Source organism: Manis javanica, chromosome 9 (assembly GCF_040802235.1).
Source record: "Manis javanica isolate MJ-LG chromosome 9, MJ_LKY, whole genome shotgun sequence".
Taxonomy (NCBI): Eukaryota; Metazoa; Chordata; class Mammalia; order Pholidota; family Manidae; genus Manis; species Manis javanica.
Window position 1 is genome coordinate 31,793,128 of NC_133164.1, and position 12,791 is coordinate 31,805,918.

General features: G+C 38.3%; 1 protein-coding gene across 4 annotated transcripts in view; it reads right to left on the minus strand.

Moving 5' to 3' along the window:
* Positions 1-3,185: 3,185 nt before the first annotated feature.
* BORA (BORA aurora kinase A activator) overlaps positions 3,186-12,791 on the minus strand; it is a 40,112-nt gene continuing 30,506 nt past the window's right edge. For 3 of the 4 annotated variants that reach the window (XM_073212528.1, XM_073212526.1, XM_073212529.1), the window contains 2 exons: positions 4,451-4,563; positions 3,186-3,481 (listed from right to left, as the gene is read on the minus strand). In XM_073212528.1, the coding sequence (XP_073068629.1) occupies positions 4,477-4,563 (87 nt within the window). In that variant the 3' untranslated portion in view covers positions 3,186-3,481; positions 4,451-4,476. The remainder of the gene's footprint in view (positions 3,482-4,450; positions 4,564-12,791) is intronic. The other variant, XM_073212527.1, reaches the window with a different exon arrangement.

Here is a 12,791-nt window from a genome sequence, read left to right on the forward strand (position 1 = left end):
TACTGTCTTTGGGTATTAGAGTGATGCTGGCCTCAGTTGGGAAGTACTACTTCCTACTTTTTGGAATACTTTAAGAAGGATAAGTATTAGCTCTTCAACTGTTTGGTAGAACTCAGCTGTGAAGCCATCAGGTACTTGGCTTATGTCTTTTGGGATTTTTTTGGTTACCAATTCTATTGATGGTTATTGGTATCTTCAGATTTTGTGGAAGATATTTTTTCTAGGAAGTCCATTTTTCCTAGATTGTCCAATTTATGGCATATATTTTTCATAATTTCTAATAATTCTTTGTATTCCTGTGGTATCTGTTGTGACTACTATTTCTTCATTTCTGATTTTATTCATTTGTGTACTCTTTTTTTCTTGATAAGTCTGGTTTGGGGGCTTATCTAAGAACCAGCTCTTAGTTTCATTAATTTTTTTCTATTGTTTTATTCTTCGCTGTATTGTTTTTGCTTTGATCTCTATTATATCTGTCCTTCTACTAACTTTGGGCTTCATTTGTTCTTCTGTTTCTAGTTTCTTTAGTTGTGAGTTTAGACTGTTTATTTGGAATTGTTTCCATTTCATGAGGTAGGCCTGTACTGCTGTGTACTTCCTTTCCCTCTTAGAACTGCCTTTGTGGCATCCTACTTATTTTGAGCTATTGTGTTTCTGTTTTTATTTGTCTCCATATATTGATCTGTTTAAATTTGGTCATTGATCCACTGATTATTTAGGAGCATGTTGTTAAGCCTCCATGTGTTTGTTGACTTTTTTGTTTTCTTCGCGTGATTGAGTTTCATTCCATTGTGGTCGGAGAAGTTGCTTCACACAATTTCAGTCTTTTTTAATTTATTGAGGCTCTTTTTTGTGGCCTAGTACGTCATCTGTTCTGGAGAATGTTCCCTGTACACTTGAGAAGAATGTACACTTGAGTAGAATGTTCTGTAGATATCTGTTAAGTCCATCTGTTCTCATGTATTTTCCAGTGTTTCCTTATTTATTTTGTCTGGTTGATCTGTCGATGAGTGGTGTGTTAAAGTCTCCTACAATGAATGTGCTATAATCCCTTTCTCCCTTTAATTCCATATTTTACATATTTAGGTGCACCTATATTGGGTGCATAGATATTTATGATTATGTCCTCTTGTTGGACTGACCCCTTGTCTTGTTACTTTCTTTGTTTTGAAATCTATTTTATTTAAGTACTGCTACTCCTGTTTTTTTCCTCCCTATTATTTGCGTGAAATATCTTTCTCCATCCCTTCACTTTTAGCCTGTGTATGTCTTTGGGTCTGACATGAGTCTCCTCTAGGCAGCATATAGATGGGTCTTATTTCTTTATCCATTCTGCCACTGTCTTTTGATTGGTGCATTCTGTTCATTTACATTTAAGGTAGTTATTGATAGGTATGTACTTATTGCCATTTTATTGTTTTCTGTTTGTTTTATAACTCATTTCTGTTCCATTCTTCCTCTCTTATACTCTTCTCTTGTTATTTGGTGATTTTCTTTAATGTTGTGGTTGAATTCTCTTTTTAAAATTTTTTGTTTATCTATAGGCTTTAGGTTTGTGGTTACCAAAGATTAAAGGATAACTTCCTTCCTACTCCACCCGTCTTGATACCTCCCCCTCCCCCCAACTATTTTGCTGTTACATTGAAGGCAGCCACAGTCAGTCTGTAAACAATCAAGTATGGCTATGTTCTAACAAAACCTTATTTATGGACATGGGAATTTAAATTTTATAATTTTCATGTGTCACAAATATTTGATTTCTACCCTTTCTTCAACCATTTTGCCCACTGGCCATACATAGTTTACCTCCAGTAGAGAAAATTGGAGGCTCCTTGGTAAAATGAGGCTGTGACTGAGATGTGTATCTTTCCAAGTGTATTATCTTGGGTTTCATTTCTGAGAAAGGCCTAATTTAGGTATTATTAGTCCCTGTTGAATATTTGAAGATGACCAGAAAACTTACTTTCACCCTAAAGCCTCCTTCTTGGTACTCTAAAATGTGTTCTTAGGCTAAGCAGCTTTCATGGAATATTTCATTTAAAAAGTTCTGCTGGCTACGACTGTTATCCCCATTTAAGAGAAGATGGAAGTTTTATGGTCCAGATTAAGTAGTAAGTGACAGAGAAGGGATTTGAATACAAGTTATAATCACTTTGTTCTTTGTCTCTTGACTTGAGTGAGCTATTTAAAAAATATAGCCAGGGAAGCTCCTAATGTTAGGATCTAGAACTCTTCTTACAGTACAATATATTGATTTTAAAGCCTATTGTTAAGCACTCAACTTCCTAACATTATCTTTAGCAAAGGACCTAGTGCCTAAGGGCTTTCATGGTTAGTGTGCTGGGAGAGAGGGTGAGCCACATATACTTTTGGCAGGTTAGCAATAAGTTAACAGAGTGCCAAAAAGGAAGAAAATGACACAATGATGTCTATTTCCTAGGGGTATATATAAATTACTACTCTCTTTCAGAAGAGACAATTTTTAAAAGGTGATTTGCAAATATGAATATATGTTCTCCAAAGGTAAAGATATTTCAAAAAATTTATATACCCATTCTACTCCCAAGATGAATAGAAGTTTTTAAAAAATGAGTTAACATGTCTGCCCAGCTGTAAGTTCATCAGTCTAAAGCCCTGCAGGAGCCCCACTATCACGCAGTCCCCATTTGTCCTGGTTCTCCTGAGCTCTTACTCTTCCCAGCCAAATCTGAGCGGGAAAGGATGTCCCTGCCTTAGGGATGGAGATATATTTGGGGCAGCCCCCTTTTACCCTGTTAACAATAGCAATACACTAAGATGCTGGTAGTACTACCTTTCTAGTACTTATATTTTTAGAGTAGTAGCTAGAGCATTATCCACTGGGACTAAAAATTTCTACACAGAAATGAACAAATAGTTTAAGAATAAAAATTTTTGGAAACCTGCTTTACCTCATTTCTACCTCTTCCTTAAGTATGTTTTATATCTAAATCAGATTTATTTCACATAGGTTATAAACATAAATTCATGTGCCTATTCACATTTTTGTGTAAGATAACAGTACCTTCACAGTTCCTCATGTCCTCAGAACTGCTGCTAAATTCAGTGCCTTCAATGAACCTTACTAATAACTAGTCCATGAGCCTATGGGATAGGAGCATAATCATGGCTCGAAGGTTTTTCGTTGTTAGATACGTCACTCAAGGTAAGTACAAAAATATTTATTCGTCAAAATTGTACTTGGGCAACTTGTTGAAAGTTCCAGGAGCTTGTCTGTTTTTCTGTCACTAAGCCCTTGATTTTTCACATTAAGGAGGGAAAGAAAAACAGCTAAGCATGTTAGTGGAAGCAACTTTTTCCCAATCACGATCCCATTATTGATCCTGTCCATAAAAAGTATGTGAGGAGCTGTTCAGCGATAGTCTTTGTTTCTGAGGTATTCCACACTGCCGCACTGAGGATTTGCTGTTTTCATCTAACACCTCTGTGTTGTGTGATCTTGCTGTGAAAGAAAAAGAAGAAAATATCTTACAATTTAAAGATGACCACTCAAGGATGCAACTATTGTGTGAACTGTTTTTAAACCCTGAATGCTAATTTCCTTATGCTCCTTAAGCCAATCTGTAAACAAACGAAGAAACAAAGGAAACACTGAAGATAAAGGTTTTGGTTTTTTTACAAATCAATATTCTGTGTCAAAAAGTTCTGTATCTTAATGTTTGCTTGCTTTTAAATGGACTACAGCCCCACCTCAAAATGGAGGAATGGGAAAATGAGGTGGCCTCTTTATTAAACTTAATACTCCTTTGGAGAATTATATTCAGTTGCACACTTGTGGATGTTTACTGGGTTTATTAATATATTGACATAAAAATCAAAGATTCTCCTGATTTCATGCCTAAAATGAATGGTTTCTTCAAAGACCTTTTAGTTAGTAGCCATCCTTTCTAAGAAGGTTCAGTGAATACCCTAATGAATAGTATGACTTTGTATAAATACTTAGTATTTAAGATATGTATGTGTCAACTCATTCAGAGCATCTAACCATACAGGCTTTTGGATTTTAAGAAAGGGCTTACCTTTGTTCTTAATGTGATGTGTAACTATTTACCTCTCTAATAATCAAAATTCTATGTTCAGCTTTAAGACAATATTAGAAGCAAAAACCTCATAACTCTAATTCTATTTAGCACCCCCTACTCCTCTTCCCTTCTAGTTTTAAGGAACTGGTTTCAAGCACCCATTTCAAAGAAGGGCTAGGTCTGCCTTTCATCTGTTCTACACTCAGCATGAGTTAGGAAAATGAAGTATTTTAAAAACCACCTTCTGTTAAAAACTTGAGAAAGGATGAAGCATAAACATAATTAACAAAGCTTTAAGCAAAATGGAAGAAAAAATAGACTGGAAAAAGTCACATTTAGCAAATATGTATAATCTACAACAATATCAAGCTTCCTCTGTCTTTCCATACCTTTGTATTAGACTTGAGAATTATTCTCAATTTCCAAGGTTTGTATCACTTTCTGTCCCAACCATATCTATAATATTGCTTCCACAGTTTTGTGTGTTATAGCCACTATCCATCTGACAGAAACAAGGATGAGGAAAAAAACAAGGATAACATCACAAACTAATTCACTTATCCATAAAATTTACTTGAAGAAATTTTATGTTCAAATCTTATTTAAATATATAAAATGATTCATGTAACTTAAGTAAATCACTATGTATTATCACAATTCAATACTTAATATACTGAATGAAATTTAGAACATACAAACAAAAGGAAGTTCTACATAGCACTGATTGTTCTTCAAAGCGGTCACTTGACAATTCCTTCTAATGAAATACATCCTTTAATTTCCTCTAGAATTTGAACTAGCCACTAAGAACATATTGTCCTGTTACTCTGTGATCACACCCAGTACATGAAAGAGGATTAAAATCAACTGCATTTTCCAACTCCTTTAACAATCTTGTCTCTAAATAGCTGGATTGTATCACTAAATAAAATTTACCTAGAGGCATATTATCTTTAAGAGTATTCCAAATTAAACACTTTTTAAAAGTGCATTACATTACATTCAGACCCACTGTTAAAATGAAAATCCTAGCTTCAAAAGAGTGGAAGAAGGATTCCTTCAGTTTTGGTACACGGTGGATATTTACTGTGGGTCCAGAAGAGTACCAGGTCGTGCATGGCACTCAATACCAGTCTTATTTTCTCCTTAGAACGTCACAGATGAGGAAGCTAAGGCTCAGAAAGGCTAACTTTCACAGTGTCAGAATGAGGTGATGGAGAGCTGAGGCTCCAAATCCCCCTGTCCACGTGCATCTTCCTGCACTCCAAACTCTACAGAACCCACAAGGGGTTCACCTTACACTATAGTCTTTCTCTGCAACTCTACTTTTACCCCTATCACAGACATGAGCATATAGCCTACAGAGTATATTTTATCATAATCTTTAAAATGTTTCCAGTTTTCAGGGGTGGATGCTTACTTACTATTGGCAGTGAAGTTCCATTTGAAAAAAACCCTTATGACATTACCTTGTTCTTCATTTGACAGCTATTGGTCAAAATATCAGACTGCTTCCAGAGAATCTGCCAGTGACTCTTCCTTTTCCTTACCAGTGCCAAACAACTGGCCTCTCTAACTCAATACTAATACACAGCTGAATATATCAAGGGAATGTGTCCCACATTACATGAAGCGCAGGGACACCGGGCACCCATAAGATGGTGGCCGACTGCTGGCTCTCCTCTAAGCCACTGCTGATGTCAGCACCTCCTACTAACACAGCCACCAGACAGCAAAAGCCCAGCATTGGCATCATGTTACACACAGCTGAGGATGAGGCGATGAAAAAGTCATGCTTCATTCACTGTCAAGTGGATCTATTCACTGTCCGGTGGGATCAAGTGGATCCCACTGTCCATAAAGAACATAAGTCTTAGTTCTCATGGCAATGTTTGTATTTTTCCAGCTGGACTATCAGTCTTTAAATGCTGTCTCTATTGCCAACCACCCAACACCCTGTTACTAGATTTTTCTCCCACAGAAATCAGATACTGTCTTTTTGAAACCTTCAAAGGTTCATAGCTGACAAGAGTTATAGCTTGTGGTTCATCCCTTGAAATATGGCCTCAGCTCTTGAGACCTTCCCCCAGCATTCTCATCCTCTCATCCTCACCATTCTGTCCCTCTGGCTTGCTGCTGACCACTTTGCCTCCTATTACTTAACTGAAAACCAGCCATGTTCAGGCATTGTTAGTTTCCACACATTAACTCCAGTCTGAACAATGACTGTACTACTATTTACCCTATAATCCTACTATTATCCTCCATTTCAAATAAGAGGGGGCATGCTCAAAGAAGTCACTTCCTGAAATTTCTAAAACATAGAGCTAGGAAGCAAACTGAAACACCATTTGACTTTCCCAAGCCCATGTTCTTTAAAGCCATGCTATCCCCCAGCTGCAAATACTGCCCTAATGTCCATCCCAGACCTCTGCCCTTCTGTAAAAGTGGAGGGTTACCTCTGCTAATTCTACCAGAGGTCTAGATTCTGTCCCGTCCTGCATACCTCAGTCCCTCAGGTTTTACAGATGACATCTATTGCAGCTACTGTTAGTTATCATGAGGATTGGATTCTGACTGTAAAATACTTGGCCTGGTCTCTGTTATTTGAAAAAGATACATAACTGAGGGGCAGAGAAGATGGTGGTGTGAGTAGGGCAGCGGAAATCTCCTCCCAAAACGATATATATTTTTGAAAATACAACAAATACAACTATCCCTAAAAGAGAGACCATAAGATACAGTATAACAGCCAGGCTACATCTACACCTGTGAGAACCCAGCGCCTCATGAAGGGGGTAAGATACAAGCCGCGGCCCCACGGGACCCGAGCACGCCCCTGACCCAAGCTCCCTGGCAGGAGGAGAGAAGTCGGAGCGGTGAGGGAGTGGGAGCCCAGGACTGCTAAATACCCAGCCCTAGTCATCTGCACTGGGAGTGCAGACACACAGCGCATGGTGTGCTGGATAATAAGGAAACTGAAGAGTAAAACCTGTGAACAGGTTCCCACAGCTGGTGCCCCTGGGACAAAAGTAAAGCGAGTGCCTTTTGAAGGTCTTAAAGGGACAGGGACCCCACAGCGGGATGGAAGTGTCCCGGCACACTCAGCTCAGCAGTTGGGAATCCCAGGGAACTCCAGGTGCCCTAACTTCCTGGGAGGCAGTGCAGCTCTGAGGCCCCTCACAGCAATAAACAGCCTCCCGCCCGTTCCCCCTCTGGTGCGGCTGCGCCATAGCGGAGCAGCAGCCTGAGACTGGCCATGCCCAAAGCAGCTGTGCAGAGTCTCCCCACAGCCACCTGGGCCAGAATAAGAGGCCCCTTCGGCGTGCAGCTGCCCAGCACAAACTGCTAGGGGTCACCTAGCATTCTTGCAGGAGAGGAAAGTGATGAGCAAGCAGAAAGGGACTTTGTTCTCCCAGCTGACACATGCGCCAACTGCCCACAGCTACCTCTATTGACCATGAAAAGGCAGAAGAATTTGATACAGACCAGAATAACCCAGACATCCCCTGAGAGGGAACTTGGGGAGATAGATTTAACCAATCTTCCTGCAAAGAATTCAAAATGTCATAATCATGCTGATGCACTGCAGAGAAAAAAATGCAAGAGCTAATGGATAAAATTGGGAGGGAGAATACAGAAATAAAACAATCTCTGGACGGACATAAAAGCAGAATGGACGAGGTGCAAGAGGCCATTAACGGAAAAGAAATCAGAGAACAGCAACGCAGAGAAGCTGATGCAGAGGGAGATAAAAGGATCTCCAGGAATGAAAGAATATTAAGAGAACTGTGTGACCAATCCAAACGGAACAACATCCGCATTATAGGGGTACCAGAAGAAGAAGAGAGAGAAAAAGGGAAAGAAAGTGTATTTGAAGAAATAACTGCTGAAAACTTCCCCAAACTGGGGGAGGAAATAGTTACTCAGACCATAGAAGCACACAGAACTCCCAACACAAGGGACCCAACGAGGACAACACCAAGACACATAATAATTAAAATGGCAAAGATCAAGAACAAGGACAGAGTATTAAAGGCAGGCAGAGAGAGAAAAAAGGTCACCTACAAAGGAAAACCCATCAGGATATCATCAGCCTTCTCAACAGAAACCTTACAGGCCAGAAGAGAATGGCATTATATATTTAATGCAATGAAACAGAAGGGCCTTGAACCAAGAAAACTGTATCCAGCACAATTATCATTTAAATATGAAGGAGAAATTAAACAATTCCCAGACAAGCAAAAGTTGAGGGAATTTGTCTCCCACAAATCACCTCTACAGGGTATTCTAGAGGGACTGCTCTAGATGGGAGCACTCCTAACGCTAAATAGATGTCACCAGAGAAAAAAAAAATAACAGCAAAGAAAGCAGACCAACCAAATACTAACTAAAGGCAAAAAATAAAATCAACTACCCACAAAAGCAGTCAAAAGAAACACAAAAGAGCACAAAATAAAACACCTAGCATATAAAGAAAGGAGGAGGAGGAATAAGAAGAGAGAAAAATAAAGAATCATCAGACTGTGTTTAAAATAGCTCAATAAGTGAGCTAAGTTAGATGGTAAAATAGTAAAGAAACTAACACTGAACCTTTGGTAACCACGAATCTAAAGCCAGCAATGGCAATAAGTACATATCTTTCAATAATCACCCTACATGTAAATGGACTGAATGTACCAATCAAAAGACACAGTTTAATAGAATGGATAAAAAAGCAAGATCCATCTATATGCTGCTTACAAGAGACTCACCTCAAACTCAAAGACATACACAGACTAAAAGTCAAGGAATAGAAAAAGACATTTCATGCAAACAACAGGGAGAAAAAAGCAGGTGTTGCAGTACTAGTATCAGACAAAATAGACTTCAAAACAAAGAAAGTATAACAAGATAAAGAAGGACATTACATAATGTCCTTCTTTATAATGATAAAGCCCTAAGTCCAACAAGAGGATATAACCATTATAAATATATATGCACCCAATACAGGAGCACCAACATATGTGAAACAAATACTAACAGAATTAAAGGAGGAAATAGAATGCAATGCATCCATTGTAGGAGACTTCAACACAACACTCACTCCAAAGGACTGATCCACCGGACAGAAAATAAATGAAGACACAGAGGCACTGAACAACACACTAGAACAGATGGACTTAACAGACATCTATAGAACTCTACACCCAAAAGCAGCAGGATGCACATTCTTCTCAAGGGCACACGGAATATTCTCCAGAATAGACCACATACTAGGCCACAAAGAGTCTTAGTAAATTTCAAAAGATTGAAATTGTACCAACCAACTTCTCAGACCAGAAAGGTATAAAACTAGAAATAAATTGTACAAAGAAAACAAAAAGGCTCACAAATACATGGAGGCTTAACAACATGATCCTAAATAATCAATGGATCAACGACCAAATTAAAATGGAGATCAAGCAATATACGGAAACTAATGACAACACAAAGCCCCAACTTCTGTGGGACGCAGCGAAAGCAGTTCTAAGAGGAAAGTATATAGCAATCCAGGCATATTTAAAGAAGGAAGAACAATCCCAAATGAATTGTCTAAAGTCACAATTATCCAAATTGGAAAAAGAACAAATAAGGCCTAAAGTCAGCAGAAGGAGGGACATAATAAAGATCAGAGAAGAAATAAACAAAATTGAGAAGAATAAAACAATAGAAAAAAATCAATGAAACCAAGAGCTGGTTCTTTGAGAAAATAAACAAAATAGATAAGCCTCTAGCTAGACTTATTAAGAGAAAAAGAGAATCAATACACATGAACAGAATCAGAAACAAGAAAGGAAAAATCATGACAGACTCCACAGAAATACAAAGAATTATTGAAGACTACTATGAAAACCTATATGCTAACAAGCTGGAAAACCTAGAAGAAATGGACAACTTCCTAGAAAAATACAACCTTCCAAGAATGACCAAGGAAGAAACAGAAAATCCAAACAGACCAATTACCAGCAATGAAATTGAAGTGGTAATAAAAAAACTACCCAGGAACAAAACCCCCAGGCCAGATGGATTTACTGTGGAATTTTATCAGACATACAGAGAAGACATAATACCCATTCTCCTTAAACTTTTCCAAAAAACAGAAGAGGAGGGAATATCCCAAACTCATCCTATGAAGCCAACATCACCCTAATACCAAAACCAGGCCAAGACCCCACCAAAAGAGAAAACTACAGACCAAAATCCCTGATGAACATAGATGCAAAAATACTCAACAAAATATTAGCAAACCAAATTCAAAAATACATCGAGAGGATCATACACCATGATCAAGTGGGATTCATCTCAGGGATTCAAGGATGATACAACATTCAAAAATCCATCAACATCATCCACCACATAAACAAAAAGAAGGACAAAAATCACATGATCATCTCCATAGAGGCTAAGAAAGCATTTGACAAAATTCAACATCCATTCATGATAAAAACTCTCAGCAAAATGGGTATAGAGGGCAAGTACCTCAACATAATAAAGGCCATTTCTGATAAACCCACAGCCAACATCATACTGAAGAGCGAGAAGCTGAAAGCTTTTCCTCTAAGATCAGTAACAAGACAGGGATGCCTCTGCACTGTTATTCAACATAGTACTGGAGGTCCTAGCCATGGCAATTAGACAAAATAAAGAAATACAAGGAATCCAAATTGGTAAAGAAGTCAAACTGTCACTATTTTCAGATGACATGATTTGTACATAAAAAACCCTAAAAACTCCACTCCAAAACTACTAGAACTAATATCGGAATTTAGCAAAGTTGCAGGATACAAAATCAATACACAGAAATCTGTGGCTTTCCTATACACTAACAATGAACTAATAGTAAGTGAAATCAGGAAAACAATTCCATTCACAATTGCATCAAAAAGAATAAAATATCTAGGAATAAACCTAACCAAGGAAGTGAAAGACCTATACCCTGAAAACTATAAGACACTCGTAAGAGAAATTAAAGAGGACACTAACAAATGGAAATCATCCCATGCTCTTGGCTAGGAAGAATTAATATCATCAAAATGGCCATCCTGACCAAAGCAATCTACAGATTCAATGCAATCCCTATAAAATTACCAACAGCATTCTTCAACGAACTGGAACAAATAGTTCAAAAATTCATATGGAACCATCAAAGACCACGAATAGCCAAAGCAATCCTGAGAAGGAAGAATAAAGTGGGGGTGATCTCGTTCCTCAACTTCAAACTCTACTACAAAGCCACAGTAATCAAGACAATTTGGTACTGGCACAAGAACAGAGCCACAGACCAGTGGAACAGAATAGAGACTCCAGATATTAACCCAAACATATATGGTCAATTAATATATGATAAAGGAGCCATGGACATACAATGGGGAAATGACAGCCTCTTCAACAGCTGATGTTGGCAAAACTGGACAGCTACATGTAAGAGAAGGAAACTGGATTATTGTCTAACCCCATACACAAAAGTAAATTCAAAATGGATCAAAGACCTGAATGTAAGTCATGAAACCATAAAACTCTTAGAAAAAAACACAGGCAAAAATCTCATGGACATAAACATGAGTGACTTCTTCATGAACATATCTCCCCGGGCAAGGGAAACAAAAGCAAAAATGAACAAGTGGGACTATATCAAGCTGACAAGCTTCTGTACAGCAAAGGACACCATCAATAGAACAAAAAGGTATCCTACAGTATGGGAGAATATATTCATAAACGACAGATCTGATAAAGGGTTGACAACCAAAATATATAAAGAGCTCACGCAAGTCAACAAACAAAAAGTAAATAATCCAATTAAAAAATGGGCAGAGGAGCTGAACAGGCAGTTCTCCAAAGAAGAAATTCAGATGGCCAACAGACATATGAAAAGATGCTCCACATCGATAGTTATAAGAGAAATGCAAATTAAAACCACAATGAGATATCACCTCACACCAGTAAGGATCGCCACCATCCAAAAGACAAACAACAAATGTTGGCGAGGTGGTGGAGAAACAGGAACTCTCCTACACTGCTGGTGGGAATGTAAATCAGTTCAACCATTGTGGAAAGCAGTATGGAGGTTCCTCAAAAAGCTCAAAATAGAAATACCATTTTACCAAGGAATTCCACTTCTAGGAATTTACTCTAAGAATACAGCAGCCCAGTTTGAAAAATACAGATGCACCCCTATGTTTATTGAAACACTGTTTACAATACCCAAGAAATGGAAGCAATCTAAGTGTCCATCAGTAGATGAATGGATAAAGATGTGGTACCTATACACAATGGAATATTATTCAGCCATAAGAAGAAAACAAATCCTACCATTTGTAACAACATGGATGGAGCTAGAGGGTATTATGCTCAGTGAAATTAGCCAGGTGGAGAAAGACAAGTACCAGATGATTTCACTCATATGTGGAGTATAAGAACAAAGAAAAAACTGCAGGAATAGAACAGCAGCAGACTCACAGAACCCAAGAATGGACTAACAGTTACCAAAGGGAAAGGGACTGGGGAGGATGGGTGGGAAGGGAGGGATAAGGGGGTGGTTAAAAGAAAGAGGGTATTATGATTAGTATGTATAATGTGGGGGGGCACGGGGAGGGATGTGCAACACAGAGAAGACAAGTTGTGACTCTACAGCATCTTACTACACTGATGGACAATGACTATAATGGGGTTTGTGAGGGGGACTTGATGAAGTGGGGGAGCCTAGTAAAC